At 38.3% G+C, this 23,557-nt stretch overlaps 1 protein-coding gene across 5 annotated transcripts; it reads left to right on the top strand.

Moving 5' to 3' along the window:
* Positions 1-774: 774 nt before the first annotated feature.
* rasgrp2 (RAS guanyl releasing protein 2 (calcium and DAG-regulated)) lies at positions 775-10,986 on the top strand. 5 transcript variants are annotated; one of them, XR_003442021.2, is made up of 18 exons: positions 775-934; positions 1,560-1,747; positions 1,990-2,092; positions 3,258-3,308; positions 3,537-3,668; positions 4,452-4,593; positions 5,187-5,360; positions 5,449-5,565; positions 5,882-6,163; positions 6,660-6,740; positions 7,023-7,130; positions 7,222-7,337; positions 7,432-7,573; positions 8,597-8,633; positions 8,731-8,889; positions 9,134-9,196; positions 9,894-10,005; positions 10,088-10,986. XR_003442021.2 is itself a non-coding variant. In XM_047805728.1 (18 exons), the coding sequence occupies exons 3-17, from the start codon at positions 1,678-1,680 to the stop codon at positions 9,190-9,192; spliced, it is 1,794 nt and encodes a 597-aa protein (XP_047661684.1). In that variant the 5' UTR covers positions 777-934; positions 1,087-1,211; positions 1,560-1,677; the 3' UTR covers positions 9,193-9,196; positions 9,894-10,986. The 5 variants fall into 5 exon arrangements, 3 of the variants coding, with proteins under 3 accessions (XP_027011990.1, XP_047661683.1, XP_047661684.1); XR_007138995.1 differs by having other exon boundaries at positions 9,113-9,196; XM_047805728.1 differs by adding an exon at positions 1,087-1,211 and having other exon boundaries at positions 777-934; positions 9,113-9,196; positions 9,894-10,986.
* The last annotated feature ends 12,571 nt before the right edge of the window (positions 10,987-23,557 follow it).

Below are 23,557 nucleotides of genomic sequence, written 5' to 3'. Positions count from 1 at the left end.
AGAAGTTAAATATCCTGTAAATAACCAGTATTTATCCTTGGTGCGAATGTGACTTGCTGTTTAGCTAATTACATTATCTACAGGAACTGATGTTAGACTATCATAGCGAATATTAACTAATTTTACCCCCAAATTATTTCAAATTAGAAAATGAATCAGTGAAGGAAATGAGTCCTTGCTTATTGAGGTAAAACTCAACACTGTAGCAGTGGTTTATCCAACACTAACTGTATGGTGTGGTATAAGATGCTGACACAAGATGATTTTTGAAAGATTTTTTTTAACAGTGATTTATCAACATTCAGACATTGGCTAGGTGAGAGCAGAGACATCTGTGAGTTGTACCAACTACTTTAAAGGTCTAAATAAAAATGTAAGGAACAGATAGTAAAGTTTTATTTTTTTTAATGAGAGTTCAGTAAAGTATTTTTTTCTTTTTCTCTTTCTGGCTGCTCCCCATTCGTGGTCGCCACAGGAGATCACGTGGTCCGAGCTCTGTAGAGCATAAATACCACAATATAATGCGTGTTGTAACTAAATACAGTTAATAATGTGTTTTTATTCCTGTACACAAGTAACCTGACAAGATGCTAGTGAGCATTGTAATAAAAAAATGGAAGGATTTCTAATAATAGTTTGAATCAAGACCATTTGTGCTACAGGCTGTGTTTTGAGAGTCAATGAGGAAATGTGTCTAGTGCTTTGAGGGTGTCGTGTTGAAGACGTGTGAAAAGAACCGTTCAGTTAACAACAGGAAATGCAAAGGCTGTAGGTTTCACAACAGACCGGAAACTGAGTGTAACACACAAGTTCACTGTGAACCTTGTATTTTGTTGTCTTCAGTTTCTCTCACTTTCAGGAACATTGTGTCTCTTTTCTTTCTTTCTTTTTTTTTGTTTTAAGCTGTACCACCTTGTTGCTACAAACCTTTAAAGTGAGTATGATTTAATGCATTAGTATCCACGAGCTTTTAGTAATGTTTTCATTTTTATATTTCCTTTCTTCTAATTATATATATATATATATATATATATATATATATATATATATATATATATATATATATATATATATATATATATACAGTATGATGCACTGCTGTTTGTACCTCAGCCATGGCCACTTACTCTGGGGTGTAGGAGTTTTTATAGTTGCGTGAGAATTAAATTAAACAGGATAGCTGTACCATCTTTTTGCTACAAACCTTTAAAGTGAGTATGATTTAATGTATAAGTATTCACAAGCTTTCAGTAATGTTTTTATTTTTATATTCTTTATTATTATTAATATTTATTCTAATGTTATTCTTCTAATATATATATATATATATATATATATATATATATATATATATATATATATATAAATATATATATATATATATATATGATGCACTGTTGTTTGTAACTCTGCCATGGCCACTTACTCTGGGCTGTAGGAGTTTTGAGTTTTTATAGTTGCATGAGAATTAATCATGGTTCTCATATCCATATAAATTGTTCTGAGCTCCCTTTTTATTTTCAAATGTTTGCACGGCTTCACATGCTTCTGCCATACAGTATTTGCAGAGTGACAAAGACGGATCAAAGAGAGGCGTGGAAAATCGAGAGGCGGAAAACAGGAGCAGAGGGAGAAAGAGAGAAAGAGATAGAGAGAGAGTGAGAGAAGCAACAGAAGATGGAGAGCATTTTATCGGATCAGTCAGCCAGCGTGGAAGAACTGGTGGAAGCCTGCATCAAAGCTTTCGGTCAGTAGTCCCACTCGCTCTTGTGTAAGCTCACTGATCAAGCAGCTCATATGCAGGCTGGACATTTCTCTGTGCTGATTAGAGGGATTCCCTCGCTTTCTGTGTCAGTGTGAATAAAGTACTCTTGACCTAAACAGTCCATCTTCTGTTTTGTCTTTCTCATTAATTCAGGAACAGATATGACGGCAGTCAGTTTAATCATGCATAAGTCATACTCAAAGCTCATTCTCTTTCTCTCTCAGATGATGAAGGAGTGCTAAATGATGCCTCCTTGGTGCGGATGTTCCTCATGATGCATCCCTGGTACATTTCCTCCTCTGACTTTGCCAAGAAACTCCTTCTCAAGTATCCTTTCCTTCTATGGACAAAAATAGCACACTGCGATTAGATGGCCAAACAATGTGATGATAGTATATTTACATCATGAACTGTTTGTTAAGGTTATAGCAAACAACAAATGATGCCATTTGTTATAAAATTAAACAGTATTTACAGAATGTTCTATTCAAAACCATGACGATGAATCATGATGAATGTCATGACTGATGGCTAAAAGTTAGTGAAAGAGCAGGAGCTTTCTGCAATGAGTGACATATCAGTAGGAAAACCTCCTTGTTCTGACTGATTGGATGTTAATATTCTACTTCATTTGTTTTTTTACTGGGTAAGCCAGGGGTTTTCCTCTGACTAGATACTTTAAAAACAGCTGCTAAAAATGTGGTTTTATGCAAAGCAGAGTAACTTTTACCACACTGAATTTGGACGTACAAAAATACGCAGCTTGTCATTGTAGTTACAGTTTTGTCTCTGGAAATGTCTTTGAAAAATAATAATAGCAGATAATAATTAGCATATCAACCATTTAAACCTTTTCTTTGTTAAATTACAACGTTTATATTAAGTTGTTTGTAATTAAGCATAGATTATATGGCACGTCTGCCATACAAGTTCCTGTGAATGATTATTATAGAAATGATAATGTATTAGATCTAGTATATTTGTATAAACCTTGCAGACAGTACTACAGCTGTAGTACACCCACTGTCGAATCAGAGTCAAGAATTCAACAAAGCTGTAATTTGATACAAATTTTAAAATTTTCAGGGTTTTTTTTGTCATTGTTGTTGTTGCTGTTGTTGTTGTTGTTGTTGTTGTTGTTTTAATCATCCCAGTGATGATCAAATCACTCACAGTAAAAAGTAGATGTAAAAATATAGTTATTTTTGCTCAATAATGTTCGACCAATAATGTAATGACGATTAACATGCATCCTGTGCGGCTGTACTTCTGTGCATTCTGCACCCCATACTTCATTCTCCTAACATCATAACTGACTGGAAGGCATAATTTACCTCTCTTGGATGTCAAGTTTTTTGCACTGAGCGCAGTTTGTCATGTGCTGGTGCTGTCACTGTGAGAAATGCTTTGCACTGTCACATGTTCATTTTTCACACCTTTCTTGTATTGAATTACACTGACAAAATGGAGATTTACCGTAACATAATAACAGGTCTCAGAATTGCTCTGCCGGTTGCCGTTCTCAGATTTGTCATCTTGTCAAGTAAGTTCAAGAATCAAATCAGGAATCAAATTTGTTTGCTGACCTGTAAATAAAGCTCGTTCAGTTTGATGCACCTTTAAAGCATTGCGACTCACAGAAAATGTCTGTGGCGAGACCGCCCAAAGCACTCATTGTTTTCATGTAGCATGGAGACCTATTTCATGCCTTACTAAGCTCCACACTCTCTCACCCTCGTTCTTCCCATCTTGCTGTCTTGCCTCCTCACAGGTACTGGATGAGCGAGTTCCCAGCTGAGTTTGACCTGAACCCAGAGCTGGCAGAGCAGATCCGCTGTCTGAAAGAGTTGCTTGTGCAGAACGGTGATGTGAGGCGAAGTCTACTCATAGATATAGACAGTGTGTGAGTCAGACAGCACACTACAGATATCTACTTCATTTTTTCACGAATAGAGTCACATGGGTTCAGGATGAGCATCGAATTATGAAGATCGTATTATTTATCCACATTTCCATGTGTTTTGAGAGCTAATTAACCTCTGCATCTGTTCAGTTATCTTCAGAATCCGATTTTATCCCAGTCAGGCTTGGGGCAGATCCCGGGCCTATCCAGGGAACCCTGAATTCAAGGCAGAATAATTTCACTATATAAAAATATATGCACACATTCACATCTAGGGGCAATTTAATATAGCCAGAAGAACATTTGAAGCTACACTCACACAGCACAGGAGTATTAAATGAACTATTTTCTTTTTTAAGTGGATTAGATGTGCTAAATTGTCTTTGAGAAAAGTTATTTATTGGAGCTTTTCCATCATTGACTTTCCACTATCAAATTTATTGGAGTTGACATTATTTATTACTCTAATTGTTTTTCAATTAATGTTAGAATTAAACTCCTTTTAGATGAAGCAACCGATCAAACTATAGAACTATAGAAAGGCATCTTTGATTTCCATTATGCTGTAACAAAATGAAAAAAGATAGACACCCTGATTATGCCTCATGACTGAGAACCATGCTACAAACGATCCAATGAACCGATTCATGCCGCACCGTATGTCATTTATTTTGTTGTTTGATTGTCTGTTTTTAGTAATTAATTTAATGGTTAATGCTCTGTGATAACCACAAGCCTGAGCATATGAGTTTGCTAATGCACATGATTTATTACTCGCTTCAGCCCATCATATGAGTGGAAGCGGCAGGTGGCCTCGAGTATACAGAAGAAGAGTAAAACCTCTCTGCTGTTTGACCATTTGGACTCCTCGACCCTGGCCGAGCACCTGACCTACATGGAGTACAAATCCTTCTGCAAGATCCTGGTGAGGCTCAAACCTGACCTGTCTAAGTGTGGCAATTACTGTGAAGGTTTGACCCTTGCAATAAATCCCTTCGACACCCTCAGAGAAAGTAAAGATAAAATAGGATCAAATTACACACACTAAAAATAATAATCACAAAAATATTTCCTTTGTTGTGTCAGAAATATAGATATAAATGACCACCATAGTGGAACCTACTGTGGTTAATTTCCATAAGAATCCACTGCTAATCCAATCGACTCATGTGGTTTAGAATCCACGACAATGAATATCGCTTGCTAGCTAGATAACCACATGCTTGCTAGCGAGCTAGTTATACAATGACAGTTGGTCAAAATGAACTGCCCAGAGTGAAATACTTTCTAGACTTGAGTTGTAGAAGAAGAATAAATTAAGCACACAGTTTCTGTCACCGAGAAGAGGACAGGTTCCTATGCATCTGCTTCCTCTCAATGTTTTATTCAGGCAATCAATTTTTCCTTTCCACTATTCCACTGCTCATTAGGGATCTACATCTGGATTTCTTTAGAACTTCTTTTTCAAATATATATTGTTAAAGGCACTAAAGAAACTAAATGTCTGAATTTCTCCAGTTCCAGGACTACCACAGCTTTGTGATGCAGGGCTGCACTGTAGATAACCCCATCCTGGAGCGCTTCATCACTCTTTTCAACAGAGTGTCACAGTGGATCCAAATGATGGTGCTCAGTAAACCTACAGCCCAGCAGAGAGCCACTGTCATTGGTGACTTCATTAAAGTGGCCCAGGTAAGACCAAGATTCATGAGTTAGCAAGGCAACTTTTAAAAACGCAGAGTTGTTAATGTTGTGTGTTTCCGTGTTTACTTATTTTCAGAGGTTGCTGGAGCTGCAGAACTTTAACACTCTAATGGCAGTGGTAGGGGGTCTGAGTAACAGTTCAATGTCCAGGCTAAAAGACACTCAGGCTCTGATTAGTAGTGATGCTCGAAAGGTAAAAATCTATTTACAGCACTTATAAAGCTTGTTTCCAAATCCAGATGGAAACCACTAAGCATAGATTTTCCCAATGTATCTGTATTTCTCATATGAAAGTGATGGCGAATGAATATGAATAACCATAACCATGTTGGTGTCACAGTTTGAAGTGTATTTTAATAAGAAATGGATCTTTCTTCAGCCAACAAGTATAGCATTATCCATTGTGTTTCCAATCAGGATTTCACGATATCTCAAAGTGTTCTAATTTTTTTGTCACTCTGACTATTTAGCGCTGCTACTTTCTGACAGTTTTCATCATATTTTATCAGGTATTTGATGGGCTTGCGGAGTTGATCACATCCAGTGCAAACTACAGTCGCTATCGACAGCGCTTTTCAGAGTGCACCGGCTTCCGTTTTCCCATCCTGGGTGTCCATCTGAAAGACTTGATCGCTGTTCATGTGGCCCTTCCTGACTGGGCTGACCCAGAGAAAACCCGAGTCAACCTTACCAAGACACAGCAACTCTACACCATCTTGCAGGAACTGGCACTGATCCAGGCTACACCACCTGACATTGATGCTAACCCAGATCTCCTCAACCTGCTTATTGTGAGTGTGGGCATGCGGGGTCCTACATACGAGGATCATCAACTTAGGAAGTTGAAACAGAGGCCTGACTGAGGCAGGAATGAACATTGGACAAGAGAGTTGCCAAATTTATGGTTTAACTTTAAATTTGCCTAGATTAATAATGCTCTACTGTCTCCAAGTTCTTATTTTAAAGCAAATAATTGAAATAAAATCTAATACATTTCTGCAAACAAAGGCAAAGTGTTAGTATAGACAGACTGTCTGCGATGAACCAAGATATATTTTGAAGCACAGAATGATATAGTATGATGTACAGAACCAATATATATATAATGAAGACTGGAAGATAGATAAAATAATAATAATAAAAATTGCATCTCTCTGAGGATAAAAACAGCTTCCTTTTATAATGGTTAACATTTTGCAGCGTTAAAATATCAGATTTGTTTATTCAATTTAAAGTTTGTGTATTGTTTGTTTGTTTGTGAAAAACTTTTCTCTTTCGATGAGTTAGGTGTCTCTGGACCAGTACCACACAGAGGAAGAAATCTATCAGCTTTCACTGCAGAGAGAGCCACGCAGTCTGAAATTATCGGTGTGTTCCTTTCACTGGTATCACTTTTCCATAAAGCACCTATCAGAACCTTGTGACAGAAACTTGCCTCAAATTACTACCATTTACGACATGGTTTTGACAGATTAATGCACTGATTTTGATTGCATAACCCACTTACTTGGGCTTGCAGCTGGGAAATTGGACTACTACCCTGTAATTATTCTTTTTAGTCATCAGACAGGAGTCATTTGTACAAATCTATCAGTGCCATGCTATATTTGACTTGCCATACTGACTTCTCCATTTATTTTGGCTTGTTAGGCATCCAACTCAAAGCCACAATCTCCTTTAATAGAGCAATGGGCGTCTTCAGTCAAACCTAAGGCCGATCCAGTGATCATCAACAAACACATCGAGAAGATGGTGGAGGCAGGTTATTCATTCATGAGTATATTTTGTTTCGTCTGTGAATTTTTTTAAAATGAACCAGAACTTGCTGAACTATGGCTTTATTTTTCAGTCTGTATTTAAAACCTTTGATACGGACGGTGATGGCTACATCACTCAAGAAGAATTTGAAAGCATCAGAAGCAACTTTCCGTATCTCAGCAAGGTTGATGACCTTGAACACAACCAGTGAGTTGGGATTTTCTTATTTGGGGGGTTTATCTCTACATTCTGATACATGTACTATACTGGATAGCCTCAATTTTCTGTCTTTCACCTAAAGCGGTGGCAGAATTAGCCGAGAGGAGATGATTGAGTTTTTCGCCAAGGCCAACTCTACGCTGAACTGTAAGATGGGTTTTGTGCACACATTCACTGCCATGAGCTGCTTCAAGCCCACAGTCTGTCAGCACTGCTCAGGCATTGTGAGTACAGTATGCACACACATTTTGAATATGATCATGTAAGTAAGATAAGAGAGTTGAGAATGAGAATAAATGAATAATAAAAAACACCTCAAATCAGTTGATTAGGCAAGTCGGCCACGTTTTTCTCAGGGGCTATGAAGCTAATGTTGCTAACATGTAGCTGACGTCTGTCATCTTAGATGAGTTACTGAGTGGCTTTCGGTACAGCATAAATGCATCTGTTTAACATTGACCTGATTTCTATAAAAAAAACGCTGTGAAAAGGAAAAAAGAGACTTGAATTTTACAGACAAAAGCCAATAACATAAGTCTAATAGAAGCTTGTGCTAATTTTGATAAAGGATATGATTTATGTCTTTGTCGTCCTGCCGTACTAAAATCCCTGCAGTGTGATAAAGTATCATGCATCAATGCTAATCATAACCTCACCGTGTAGCTGCATGCTGTAACATTAGCGAGCAGCCATCTTGGATTAGCAGAAACAGTTTTTTTTTCTTAATTCAGTTACATATCACTCTGCGATTGTTACAGAAATGTAGCTACACTTTAAAGATAGATTTGGTAAAATATAAGACTTTTTTTTACAAGATAGATCATTTAAAAATGAGATACATATGATGCATAGCGTAATTCTGTAGCATCAACCAAAGTATTGTATATAATTATTTGTGCACGTAAGTTTGGGGATTTTCCAGCTACATTATTGTGCAAAACTAGACAAAAAGCCAACACTGGACTCGATTCAGTTCTTCTTCTGAGATATAATGCATTCCCATTTCCTATTTTATGGAGTATGATGTTGTTGTTCAGGGCTCTTGAAGTCATGAGGTGCAGTAGGGTGTGGGAATTTACCACTTCCTGCTCTCTCACTTCCTCTTCAACAGCCACCATTAACCTCAATGTGCACACTGATGCCAGTTTACCATTTTATTATTAAACTGTATACATATACATTATTATTATACTGCATACATATATTTCTTTATAATTCATGCATGAACTAACATGTTGTTTCTTTAGATGTGGGGATTTTACAAGCAAAGATACAAATGCAAAGGTATGACTGTTGTTGTTAATGAAAATAAACCTGAGTATTGAAATCAGTTGATAGCCAATGATGAAGAGCCCTGTGTTTGTCTCACCTATCCTATTAGTGTGTGGTGTTAGCTGTCATAAAGACTGCTGTTCTCGTTTGGCTGTGGAGTGTCGAAAACGGACAAAAAGTGTCAGCTTTGACAGCAACGTTCCACGCATTAGCCGCTCTTTCAGCTTGCCTCTTTCTACTAGACGAAACACCAAACCAGAGTGTGCAGGTAATCCACACACACGTTTAAATTAAATCTTACCTCATGAAGACCAGCAAATTGTCCCCTCCAGATCAACAACCTCATATATTCCTTTTCACACACCCTCATGCTAACACCCAGCGTTTGTAGCAAAGGCAGCGCTCGTCAATTTTACCTAGCATTAATAATGCACGCTGTGCACCTGCTCCAGTGATAATATACCTCAGCATTGCACACACTGTCCTCTCAGACATCATCTCTCTCTGCTCAGTCATTACAGAAGAGACTCAGGAGAATCTAGACAAGGAGGTGTTTGATGATTATCTTTGAGAAGGTAAGAAAATATAGTTACTTTCCCTCAGTTCACTCTGGTGTTAGGGGAAAAAAATCTATATTTATGTTTCTTTACTGGAGTCACATAAATTCCCTATTACTTACTGAGTTCTGCTGGCTGTGTGAGTCTATTGATTTGCCTTATTGAAATACTAGAAATAAATGTTTACAATTAGCTAAAACGATCTGCTAAAAGAAAAAGACTACAAGCAAAACGGCAGATAGAATGTAAATGTTAAGCTAGACATTTGTTTTAATAGTAAAAAAAAAAAAGATCTCTGGAAATAGGTTGAATATACAGATTTTTTTTCCTCTAGATTTATATTAGGAAATGCTAGATAAATCTGACTATATTCTGAACTTTTTTGCTTTGATGTCATGTTTCATTTACACCAAATACAATCCATCAGCCGAGTCGTTTAATGTTTAATATTTAATGTTCACTTCTTCACTTTTTCACTGAATCTACAAGGTTAATGCAGTTAACAGTTAACAGAAAGTCACAGAAGTTTTTCCTTTTGAGTTCAATTTTGTCGTGTGTTAAATGAAAAGATTTAGAGTGAGATAAGTTCCCTTTTCAGTGCAAGACTAAAGAAACCATTTTCTTGGTGGAATACATTTGGGGCAAGAGGAAAATTGTGTATTTTTTTTTTCCCTTGAAAAATCCCTTTAAAGATTAACGTCTTTCATTTCCACAGGAACCGATTGTGCCTGTAAAGCTTTAGAGTCCGTCATATAACTCAGTCTACGATCTCCTCAACTCCTTAAAACTGTGTGTTTGAAGTTATGACATGGTCCACACTTCCCATGGTGAATATTGCCAATCATTTCCCACTCACTGGCCACTTTAAGATCTTCAACTGTCCGGTTTCAGTGCTCACTGTATCCTCAGATTCCAGTTCTTGGCTGATGGGAGTGGAACCCGATGCAGGATTGTGTTGTTTCCTCAAGCTTTGGATTATGAGATGCTTTTCTGCTCACCACAGCTGTACAGAGTGGCAATTTGAATTTACTTTCAGCATGAACCAGTCTGTTCATTCTTATTTGACAATAAGAGCGTATCAGAACTGCTGCTCCCTGGATTTTTTTATTTTTTATTTTTTGATGGTTTTTGCACCATTCTCTGCAAACTTTCCAAACTATTGTGCATGAAAATCCCAAATTTCTAAAATCTTTAAACACATTGTTTTCCTATTCTGATATTTGACATTAACTGTATCTCTTGACTTGTATCTGCATGATTTTATGCTTTGCACTGATGCCACATAACTGGCTGATTACATAAATGCATGAAGGAATATGTGTACGGGTGTTTCTATTAAAGTGGCCATTGAGTGTTCAAACAAATATAAATAATAATTTCCAAAATGTTTGGAAAGTCTTTATTTTTTTACTATATTTGTATGATTTAAGGTTAACAAAACATCGGTCTCACATTGTTTTTTCATTTTTTCCTTGAAACTATAATTCTGCTTGATACTCTGGGTTTTTTTCCCATTAAAATGAAATTGTCACTAAACGAACTGACAAAGCAACATTTTATTTCGTGAAGATTTGTCCATTTACAGCCACAAGGTCGCATGAATGACATTTCCTCCACACACAAAGGCCCTCAGCTTGATATTTCTGTATAATCCTTTGTACTGACTGCCAGTAGGGGGCACTGTTGACACAGCTGGATTTGTATCTCCTCTGTGTCCCTGTACATACATTTGTGTGATCATGACATAGATGAACTGCTTCAAATGTCTCAGTGAATTTACACGTGATAACATGAAATGTTTGTTTCTTTTCGTTGTACTAAACGTGTCATTTTTTTTGTCTGTTTTGGACGACGTCTGTTTTTCTGCATAACGTGACATATCCGTCATTAAAGGTGGGATACGTCTTTTTCTTTTTTTTTAGAGAAGCTATCTCATTCCCTGCTGCTTTTAGACAACCAGCATTATTAGCTAATGATTTCCGTTTATTGAATCGGCCTCTGATGAGTAGCTAATCTTGCAGGTTGCAGGTTGTGCTCTGAAGCTTCGATTACGTCTAGCTACTTCTATGCACCGGCTGTGAGCTCTGACAAAGCTTTAATAGCAGGGTGAAAGCCTGGGCACGGTGGGAGCACACGGCCCCCTGCTGCTCACATAACCATAGGTTTCTATGTGACTCCAAGCTTTGCTTTTATACTCCAACGCTCTGCTCTTGTATGTCACATGCTTTTCATTTATTTTTCTTTTCACGCAGGCTGTTTTCATAAGCTTCTTTGAGCAATTGAATTATTCATCCTCCCTCATCAACAGTGCAACTTGTGAGGTACAATATTGATAATGTTTTCCATTTAGGAAGGATGAAAAAAAAACAATAATAAGCTAAGCAAAGCCTCAGGAGATCTCCAGGATGGCGTGTGTCTCGAGAGAGCTGCTGATAGTTCCCTGATATGGAATTACTCCATTACAATTAACCTTGTGAAAGTCTGTGCGTTTGGGAGCAGACTATTCTTCTCTTCAGAGCGAATGCGTGTTTTGGTATCAGTATGCTTGAGGGGACCATCTACATCGTTTCATTTGAATAATCAACTCGTTAATTACAGACAAGCTCTATGGTCCATTTTACTAATGTGTGATGTGAAGGTGCTGAAGCTCTAGGAAGTGCTGCAGCATCTGATAGCCCTGAGGGACTTAGTGGGACGACGGGCAGCAACAAAAAAAAGTCTCGCAAAGCTCAAACCCATCCACTATCTTACTTTAGCAACATCTCCTTAGTAGCAGGGGAAGTAAATTAAGAATTACAAATTAAGTGTGGTTGCCCCAGAGGGACATTTTGGGACAGCTCTAATGTGCTGATATGTGTTTATAGAGGAGGAAGAGGTGTGGAGACTCAGTGACTCACATACTTGTTAAGGTGTGTGTTGCGTGTGTGTTTGTGTGTGTATGCAGTTGAACGCAGGAATGCTGAGCAGGCATAACTTAATGCATTTTAACATATGCCTCAATGTATATATGGCTGCAGCTGCCTAACTACAGATATCGCTGGGTAAACATCACTGATGCAGTACACTTTCAAATTGTAATTAGGATGCAGGGATGCAGTTAAATTTCCTGTAGCATTCTTGATTATTTGCGTTCTTGTACAAATATCCTGGAAAATATGTACAACATGATAAAAAAATAATAATAATGGTTTAAGTCATGGCCTCAGAGCAATATATTATGAGTCATTTGGAAAACTGAGCTGTGGTCCGGAATGTTTGTTTCTATTTACGAGAAGTGTTTTCTGTCATTAGATGTAGATGCTGTCCAACTCTGATTTACTCCACTCCACCACCATCTACGACTGAAATCAACAAGCAGGTAGCACGGCCAGATCATTCTCCTGTGAGCAAAAAATAAACAATAAGAAACACATTTAAACCTGAATAGATAGCACTATTTAAGGATGGTGTATTTGTTACTGGTGAAGAGGACACAGAATTAGCGACTGTGCTCCTGTAAACATAATCTGTATAATGTGCTTAAAGTTTTGAGTGACTGGTTATATATTACAAATCAAGTAGCTATATTTTGTGTCCAATTACAAAAAAAATAAAAATAAAAATAAGGACAGTGCCTGCTCTCAGGTCTCAGCTAAATGGCTTATCTTTTTGTGAGCGATGTGAATGATGCTAACATGGTAACCCTGGATATAAGTGCTTATGAGAGCAAAGAAAAAATAGACGGCAAATGCACTCAAGAGTTATTATAAGCTGAATTCTGTGTGTTTTTAGTGATTTAATTTGGCTTTTTCCAGGTAGTCTGATTGAACGTGAAAGTCATGAACGTCATTGCTAAAGCTAACTCTAGTTAAAACACTGTACTGTACGTTCTGGGAAAGAGCTTTGGTTGAATGGGAAGGAATTAGGGGTGGACATTTTTGATTCAGTTCCACCTATTTTAACTGAGTAATCTTGCAAAATGTAGACAAATTTCCCCGAATGCCTCCTTTAATTTTGTAGATTGTGGTCTGGAAAAATAAAACAAAAGTAAAAAACAATGAACAAATCTCTAAACTGTGGAATCTGTGGAATGTCCTATAGGTGTGTTGTGAGATCAGAGAGTCCATGGCTTCAGGTGAGGTCAGAGAAGTAAGCTCATATGGCGACTCTCTGTCTGCAGTGGCTCAAAAACAACCAGACCCAAATTAAATTTTCACAGGTCGAAGAAGGATTTTGGCTCATATGATCCTGAGAACCTGAGAACGAAAGGTCCATTTGTATCAGGATAAAACCTATATTCCCACCTGTGTGTGCCACAGGATAGCCGTCTTTGCTGCACAGAGGGTTGTATGGGTTTCTCTTCAGGTGAACTCAGGTTAAGATAGCACTGTCCTTAAAAGCGACCCACTCACAAGCCTGGGTGTTGAGTAACACCGTGGATTGAACTTGGCATTAATGTTAGTCCTTGTTTCGGGTTTCACAGTGGGGAGGAGAAATGGTCTGAAAAGGAGACAGGGTGTCACATCTATGACGTTCAAATACAAGTGACTCCAACATAATAAATAAGACAATTAGATTATCTAAAAATGATTGAAAAGTTTACCTGAAAAAAATATCAACAGCTACACTCATCAGCCTTCATTAGGAACATCTGATGATTCTTGCAATTCAATCATGTAAATGCAAGCGCTTCAGGTATCACTTCAGTGATCTTTTTTCCTGTCTTCAGCTTTCCAGTTTTGGGTGATTCTCTGCCCACGGTATCCATGGTCTTATTCTGTTGTTGCTCATCCATCTCAAAGTTTTAAAATATTGTGCTTACTGTGATGCTTTTCTGCTTAATATGGTTGTAAAGTGTGCTTAATCTATTTATTCTATATCCTTTCTATCAGCTCATACCAAATAACAATGTACACTATTCTGATCTTTAATGTAAAGCTCTTAACCTGTATCTACTTTATTAAATGCATTACGTTGATCAGCTGATTGGATAACTGCATGAATGTAGACGTTGACAAGTATTCAGTGTATATCGGTGATCAGATATCAACTCTCTTAGCACACAGCAGACTCATAAAGCTACACTCAATCCATTCCAGCAGATCTTGACTTTGTCATGACCCTACCCTTAAACAAACGCCGAATCCCGAAGGGTTAAGTAGTAAACTAGTCTTACAGTCTAAAGCTCAGGACTGTACAGAATTAGAATAAATGAGAAAGAACAAAGACGTAATCATAACAGCGCATAATCACTCCCGATGCTTTGCTTTTGATGACCGCAGGGCTGCTTTGAAGACGATGGAAAGAGTTCAGGATGCTCCGTCTGCCACTAACCCAGGCTCTGGCACACGATCAATGCGTCTGACGTGCCACGCAGTGCTCTGCATGTGTAATGCCCATGCGAGGGCCAGTGAACAGCGGGCATAGGGCGATAAACACATGGCCTCTGAGCGACAGCACTTGAGATTGGATCTCCTCTCACACACCGTGTCTACTCTCTCTCCTCCTGTCTCTCTCTTTCTCCACCTCTCTTATCTGGTTGAACCACTTCACTACTTTAGCCTACATCCTAATCTCTACATTTCATTCTGATTTTTCTGCCCTTTCCCGCCCAGCCTCATCCTTGTCTTCCTTTCCCTGCTGTTTGCTATGCCGCTTTCACACTGTGACCGGGATTGTGCGTTTGTTTATATCCTTCCCCTGCACAAATTGAATACATTATGCTGGATACAAAGGCAGACGATGTCTGTGAGACCCCACGTCGAATTCAAGCCTTCCACTCAATTCAGGTGCATTATCAGCCCAGGTGGAGGTCAGCAAACACAGCAGCCAGAGTGCTCGCCTATGTGTACCCGAGCACGAACAGGATATGCTTTAGTGGAGTGTGTGTGCTTGCCTGACCGAAGGCATCACATCCGAGATGTCACAGGTATTCAGGAGCACTACCTCTGAGAGTGCTCACCGCTTTGCCCTGTCCTCTCCATTAACCCAGGCAATTGAGTGGAATCCACTGGCATGCTGCTCAGTGGAGTGCCTGGACACTGGAAAGTAATGAGAGAGTAATTAAATGAAGCTGATGCTGGTGAAGGGTTCAACTCAGAAGGTTACTTTGGGTAAGAATGGTGTGCAGGTGGACCAGCAAGGAAGAGAAGATGTGAAAAAAGCTTCCCAAGAGAAGTGGACTGGCAGCTATTTGTCCTAAGCTGCTCTGGACTAATGAAAGGAATGATGAGTGTTACAGAGGATTAAGAGTGGATCATTAAAAAGAGAGGCCTGCTGGGCAATGACGCAGGTAAGCTCAAGAGAGACAAGTCAGAGGCAGCACTTCAGCTAGAAGCCAGATTTAAACGAAAGGTTTGGCAAAAAAATTCAAAGCCATATGAGGCTCAAAATGATTCATTTCATTCATACTCATGTTTAGTAGCTGGTCAGGGTCGTGGTGAATTCAGAGCCTATCCCAGGAACACAGGGGTGACACAGTAACGCACCCAGGATGGGACACTAAACTATCACAAGGCACTATTACTGTATGTACACACACATTCACACACTCAGAACTAGGGGGGATTTTAGCTGGGGTTAAAGCCACATATGAGCATGTTTTCTCTGTTCATTATTTAATTTTCTTTTTGCTGTGATGTTCAGGAAATTCAATTTCCTGTTGATTGTCGATAAATGTGTTTAGGCTGAGCGAATGTTGTCTAGATTTTTGTTATAAACTATAATGGAGAACTCAAGCATGGAAAAAGATGTTTTCAAACTGGAGGTGTTAAATGGATTCACACACTACTGCAGAAAGGTACTTGTGTGTGTTTTTATATATATATATATATATATATATATATATATATATATATATATATATATATATATATATATATATATATATACACAACTTTTCAAAGTGTAGTTAAAGTGAGCTTAGCAGGCAAAAATAAAATTTTTTGCTAATGCAGTAGTTTTGGAGATTGTTATTAATGATTTAAGTTATTTATCTGAAATATTCACATCGGTTGTTGAAGGATACTTTGTGGGGTTTTTTTATGTAAAATGAATTATACCTTTAAGTTACCTGCATATTTGTAAATATAATTTTGAATTATCCAGCTAGCTTCAGTGCAAAATTACTTTAGATGAAGGACTGCATTTAAGTTAAGTGAAAATTATGTAAATTTAATTCACTATACGTTTTTTTAAAATCTAAAACCAACATGTTTTTGAAAATCCTACCAAATCCTACCATTTGGTCTTTCTTTGTTTCAAACCATAGCACTTTTTCTCAGACTGGCACATGCGATTTCACAGAAAACGTTCCACTGTGGAACGTGCCTCATTATCCTTGTGCATGACACACACACACTTAATATCCTACTCCGGCAGTTAGTGGTTCGCTGCAGGATCTGAGCAGCTGTAAATAGCGTGGCTAAATGTCACGCATAAGATCTGGAACAGCATTAGCATAAGCTGTGTCGGCTGCCGTGCCTGCCGCTGACCCTCACTGATTGACAGTCCCGGAGATCAAGAAGAGGTGAGGAGGAAGGCATGAAACCAAGCCTTGTCTGGGAATTTACTGTCATTCACTGTCACCTCTCTAGGAGTTCCAAAAGCAATATTAGAATATTTTTGACGACAAAGGATCTCATCACTGTGACACCGGCGACGAAGTGGCTTTATGTGTATTCTAGCTTTGTAGGTGACCTGCAAACTGCTGCCTGAGTGTCTAGTGATCTACCTCTCCCTAATCTCAAAAGGGCTGTTAATTAACAGCAGTGATTATAGCCTGCCCTGAGAGCCACAAAATGACCTCCTCCTCTCTAAAATGCCATGAGTTTGCACTGAGTATAATTAAACCAAGAATGTTGAAGATTCCAGGAAGGGTCATGACTTTTTAACCTACTGTCTCACTTTTTCATTTTTTTTATTTTTTTATTTGACTCAGGCTCTGACATGCATCTATTGAGTCCATGTCATCCTTACAGTCACTTATATTTGAATAGCAAATCCCTCTGTGCGACTCTGCAGTGCCATTTTCTTACCTCTGCTATATTCCTGTCTTTGGAGAAAGAAAAAAGAGGGTTATGTGAGAAAAACTGCAGTAACCTACATCTGCTGTTGATGTTGCGAACCTCATAGGGGAGGAAAATCAGGAGAGGCTGGGCAGGAGAGTAAAAGAAAAAGGCAGAGAAGAGAGAGAGAGAGAGAGAGAGAGAGAGAGAGAGAGAGAGAGAGAGAGAGAGAGAGAGAGAGAGAGAGAGAGAGAGAGAGAGGTGGTGGAGGAAAGACAGCAGTACGCCTTGACAAAGGCAAATAATGAAGATGCATCCGGTGCAGTCTGAAAATTCTGTAATGTGGGTTACCTTTTACAATGGTACATTTTAGGGTGACAAGGTGTATGCTAAATGAGGAGGTGAGTGTATGAGTGATAGAGAGAGAGAGAGAGAGAGAGAGAGAGAGAGAGAGAGAGAGAGAGAGAGAGAGAGAGAGAGAGAGAGAGAGAGAGAGAGAATAAACTACTACACTGCAATGAATAAAATAAATCCATTAAACTACTGAAATTAATTACTGAAATTTAAACAGTTGCATATATAAACTGCACAACAAAGAGTAACCAGTTTGCTAGGATTAAAAAAAAAAAAAGTTAGCCAATTAGGTCATATATTGAGCATTTTCATGTGTCCCCAATTTATTTTTCAGTCCAGTGTCCTGACGTAGTGCCTGATGCAGTATGTTGGGGAGACAGCATCAGTATCTGAGGCACATACAGTACATATATAACTTGAGTCTATATTCTTTCACCCATACAGTGTTGAAAAGCTCTGCTGGTAGGACTGGGTCATATTTATTTTATATGGCCTCGGGGTTCCTCATGGAGCAAAGACACGCAACCTTGAATGCACTCATGAGCCCTGTGTCCAAGGCCTTGGCTGTGCTATTTTTTTAAGATCAGCTTCTTCAAGCCACAATTGGCTCAGCTTTGCCTCGGGGATGTAGTCAGCTTGAATTCCATGAGCTTCAGCGTATGTGCGGTGATCCCTCTGGTGCAATGCCATCTACTGTTACCTATGAAGTTTTACAATAAAGTCAACTTTGACCTTTCATGGATCACCAGATATAACAGCTTTTATCCATGGCTTCTGATATTTTAAAGATGACAGTAAGGTTTTTTTCCTTATAGACTTATGGTTCATTGTTCATTGAGCATTGTTTATTCTTCCTGTGTGTTCTTGGGTTTCCTCCAGGTTCTCCAGTTTCTTCCTACTCGAAACATCCTGTTGGAGGATTGGTTATACCAAACTGCGCTTGTGAATAGGAGTGTGAATAGTATGAATGACTGGTTGTGTTTGTGTGCTGCGCTGCCGTGGACCGGAAACTATGGTGATCCTTTCCAGGATAAAATAAATACTAGAGATGATATTCACCATATTATCATTCAACAAAGCTTGCTAGTTTCTAGTCAGACTTATTTTTATTAGTTCCACCCATAATCCTGCCTCGATGCCCGATGACAGGCTCCCCGTGACCTGAGGTAGGTCGGATAAGCGGTAGAAAATGAGTGAGTGAGTGAGTGAGTTCCACCCATATCCAAAGATCTACCAAATGTCCTGCTTTGCTCTTTTTCTCTAAAACTCAGAAGGTAAATCATAGCTTTAACAAGCGACGATGCAATATGATGCGATTCCACCACAGCGCATTACACATCACAGGCTACAGAGAGCTCTAAATTTATGAAATTCTACTCTAACAAAATTTAGAATCATGTCATTATGTAAGGTTTCCATTATTTTACTGAAAATTGGCTAAAAATGCATCAATAAACCATTAACTATACTAATAAGGTCCATGAAAAGCATTTACCATCCCAGAACACCTCAGAGACATTTTATGGAAAACACAACAACAATTAAAATAAGCCAGAAATAAGCCAGGTAACTCTCCTGGCTCCGGGCTATGCTAAAAACAATGAAAACATTACACACTTGTATTTCCCAACCAGACATTTTCCAAATATAAAAATATAAAGACATATTGAGCATTCTCATAAAAAAAAAAAGACTTTATAAATACCTTACAGCTGCAGTACTGTTTGTTATTTTTTTTAAATATATAATATATTCATTATGATGCCTGTGTGAATTGATGCTGAAGTAAAGGTGGTACAATCTGTAGAGCATAAGATGCTCCATATGCCATACTAGGGCAGGGGATACTGTATAACTAAAAAAAAAAAACAAGTTAAAATGCAATTATACTGCATAAGGAGGTATAATTTCTTTCATGAAGAAACCACTGATCTGGTATTAATGAGTTGATCTAAACAACGGAAAACTGTAATGTTTTTCAAGAAATAATCCAAACTAAAAAAAAAGTACAAAAACTAAAGCTCCCATAACCCCATGGTTAATATGGTACATTTTTCACCTTACTAAGAAGTAAGAAGTTGCTAAGAAGATGCTTTAAATAAGACACAAAACATTACAGGGTCTCGATCAATGACGTGATGCTGTGATGTGACCTGACATATTGTGTTACATATGCTGTACAGGATGATTACTGTACAATAATCCCACATCCCAAAGTGTTTTATTCCTCTTATACCAAAACATTTTTAATATAATAATTTTTAATATATCAATGAATGCCATCAAACAGTTGTTCACTTACTGTTAGTGTTTTGTATTTATATAATGTACTAATACCAAAAATAAAAACCAGCCTGTCATGTTTCAGAGAGCCAAAAAAAATCTGCAGAATCATTTACCCTCAAGACTTTCCCATGGTGGTATAATGGAAAACTGCAGGGGTTTTTCTGTTCTTGTTTCTGTTTTTGTGCTATTTTTTTTATTTTTTTTTTGCTTTAAAAACTTTAAAGTTGTCAGGTTTTTATAATTAACATACATTCTACAGTTTTGTCATATAGTGATAAGGAAAACATTAAAACCAGTGGGGATGGGTTGGCACTCCATCCAGGGTGTATCCTGCCTCGATGCCCGATGACGCCTGAGATAGGCACAGGCTCCCCGTGACCCGAGGTAGTTCGGATAAGCGGTAGAAAATGAATGAATGAATGAATGAATGAATGATAAGGAGTGGGATATATTAGGCAACATAAAGATCAGAGATACTTTGACCAAGGCCAAATTATGATGGCTAGACTAGTGGGTCTTGTGTGGTGTTCCTGTGTCTGCAGTGGTGACAGGAGCTTTCCCACTTTTCCCAGGGCAGAAGGTCATGTATCACTGCATTGTTCCCACGTGGTTGGTTCCTAATGTTTTTTCCCATTTGTCCCTTGTTTTTCCTTTGTGCTGCTTGATATACGCCTGTCTTGTTCACCCGACCATTGCCAATAATTAAATTTATATATGCCGACAATGTTGACAAAGTGTTGTGTGAGCCGTAAAGCAGGACACCATGTTATCTAGGTTTTTATGACATTGTTTGTTTTGTTTAGGCTATCTAAATTTCAGTGTTGTAATTATGATTTGTTGTTGTTGTAAGATCATGTTTAACGTAAGTTGTGTTAGTCTTTAATTAGTTAAATATAAGCTGTGCACAAACTGTTACTGTGGGTGATCAAGCTTATGACGGAGATCCGGGTTCGATCCCCATGCCTGTCTCTGCATGTTAGAAGTAGATAACAAATACCAAAAGTGCTCCAAAGAAGGAGAACTTCTGGGGAAGTTGTAACTCGGTGGTTAAGATATTGACGTACTTTTTTTTTAAGGTTGTGAGTTCAAATCTTGTTGCTGTCACAGCTGGGCCCTTGAGCAAGGTCCTTAAAGGTCTTTATGCAGCTGCTCAGTTGTATAAATGAGATAAATGTAAGTCGCTTTGGAAAAGGTCATCTTCCAAATGCCATAAATGTAAATGACAACGGTCACAAGTCAGAGCTGCTTTGTTGGCACAAGGGGGGGCCGACATAATATTAGGCAGATGGTTTAAATATTACGGCTGATCGGAGTAAACTCCATACACTGAAAATGTTCTTTGTAATCGTTTAATTCAGATGTGTACATTGGTTCCATATGAATGAACTGAGTTGTACTGTATTATCTCAGATTGTTTATACAGAAACAACATGATATAATTATGTATATTTAAAGCTCTAATTCTAATGAAGATCTAATTCTGCACACTCCTTGGGATGTGGTACCCACTGGGGTATCATGCCACACATGGTTTAATCTTTTTCATTTAATACTATAGTAATTTTTGTCCTGTCAGCTTCCCCATCGTCATGACTTTTTATCATGTAACTGGATCACTTTAATATTATGTAAATTGATCGTGCTCACTCTAGATAAATCAAGCTAGTAAATGAGATTATTGTTTAAATTTAATTTAGTATAAGCAACAAAATCAGTGTGTGTGTGCCCTGCGATGGGTTGGCACTCCGTCCAGGGTGTATCCTGCCTTGATGCCCAACGATGCCTGAGATAGGCACAGGCTCCCCGTGACCCGAGGTAGTTCGGATAAGCGGTAGAAAATGAGTGAGCGAGTGAGTAAGCAACGAAATCACATTTTGATGTGAAACTAAATATTTATATCGAAGCAATATAATCAACCACCTTTTTTTTTTTTAAAGTATACAGTTTGAAATTCCAGGCATTTGTGGAAAAAGTGGAAGAATTACACACTGTTAAAAATTGCTGACACCACATTAACAACACATTTATTATTCCGATCTGAAAAGTGTCTAACATACACGGCCATGTGGATTAGCCGATAATATAGAAATGATAACATTTTAAAACAAGCACACTAATATGATAATGTGAATTTTATTATACTCAGCAAAACGGTCACGACTGTTTTTTTCTTGTTTTTTTTTTTGTTTGTTTTTTTAACCAACACCAATCAGAAATGAGAATTTTTCAGTGCAATGAGTTACAATTAAAGACTGAATAATCAAATGAAAATGTATGGGTTAAGACAATGTCTTAGAAAATGTCTGATCCTAAGGTTAATGCTAAGACACTGTGTGCTTGTAGGTGTGTGTGTGTGTGTGTGTGTGTGTGTGTGTGTGTGTGTGTGTGTGTGTGTGTGTGTGTGTGTGTGTGTGTGTGTGTGTGTGTGTGTGTGCGGTGCTTCTGCTTTGCCATGCCAAGGTTAATGTGACCTAACCGAATGCACTGAGCTTTACATGATGACACATTAAAGACAAGCCATGACCTTGTGCTCCCTGAGATATGTGACATATAAATCTGCTCTACTTTTAAAGAAACAAATCAGTTTATTTTATAACTAGCATTTAAACCATGTGTGGTGAGAGAAATAAGATTCAAACTTAAGTAGATTAATACTGAAATATTCACATGTATAACAATCTGGTGCATCAGTAATGAAGAACTGGTTGGAATATTTGTGCCTAATTTTGTACAATTTAATTTGCTGGGATTAGCATAACGATGACACGGGATTCTTTCATGGACCAATTAAACAGCCTGATTTCCAAATCAAATAGAACCGACACCAAAGTTGTTCTACCTCTGTGGCTCGCTTATCATTCCTGAAGCAATGCCAGGTGTGATCTGGTATTCCTAACAAATTCCGGCCCCCTGCCTTTGTAACAGGTGGTTAATTTAGTGGTGGTGTCAGAATTTAAGGCCGTCCCCAGCAGGGCTGTCTCTCCCATCTGTGGACTCATTACCTAATCCCACATGAGGAAATTGAGTGGAGAGGCGTGGAGCGTGACCTTTGACTCTAATAGGGAGCCGTGGGTATTGAGCCGAGTGACGGCCTATTTTGCTTGCATGAATCACCTTGGATTGTATGCCTTCCTATTCACAATTGCTTAATACCTATTCATTATAAACGGTCTGTTTTCTCTCAGCTTTTGGCCTACTGATTGCTTATGCATATCGATTCACCGGTTTATCTTCAGTGCTGCTTCAATGTTCCCTGATCCCACTGAGTGTTTGCAGTGGATTTGGGTTTAGGAGAGCAAGCGAAAAGCATGTTTGTGACCTCAGCTAATTCTGGAAGGACTCTAGGCCCTGGGATGAGTGTGATCTCAGACTGTGTGTTTGTAAGCACCGTAGAGACGGAGGCGGCTGTGTACGACCCCGGGTCAACCGTAGATCCTCGGCGTGCTCAGAATAGCATGAGGCTATGAGAGATGCTCATGCTGGAGAGCTGATAGGGAATGACAGGAGATATGGACTTCAAAACGGGTCAGGCCGTTCGCTGTCACCTCCCCATTGAATAATGGATGAGACCGACCCCAGCAGAGTTGTTATGCTAAAGGAAAGAATCAAAACTCACTTGCTGTGCTGTAAAAAAAAAACCAAAATAATGTTGTAATAAATGTATTGAAATGTAATACATTTCTTGTATTGTACTGATTTAATATTATAAACATATTTTATGTACTAAATATGTACCAAATTAATATATAAATAT

Source organism: Tachysurus fulvidraco, chromosome 21 (assembly GCF_022655615.1).
Source record: "Tachysurus fulvidraco isolate hzauxx_2018 chromosome 21, HZAU_PFXX_2.0, whole genome shotgun sequence".
In the NCBI taxonomy this organism is placed as follows: domain Eukaryota; kingdom Metazoa; phylum Chordata; class Actinopteri; order Siluriformes; family Bagridae; genus Tachysurus; species Tachysurus fulvidraco.
Note: the sequence above shows the minus strand (reverse complement) of the source record. Positions and strands in the feature narration are given on the sequence as shown.

Coding starts and splice junctions, on each gene's coding strand:
- rasgrp2 (XM_047805727.1), top strand. CDS start 1,678: ATGGAGAGCATTTTATCGGATCAGTCAGCCAGCGTGGAAGAACTGGTG. Junction 4,594..5,186: donor AATCCTTCTGCAAGATCCTG/GTGAGGCTCAAA, acceptor GAATTTCTCCAG/TTCCAGGACTACCACAGCTT. Junction 6,164..6,659: donor ATCTCCTCAACCTGCTTATT/GTGAGTGTGGGC, acceptor TCGATGAGTTAG/GTGTCTCTGGACCAGTACCA.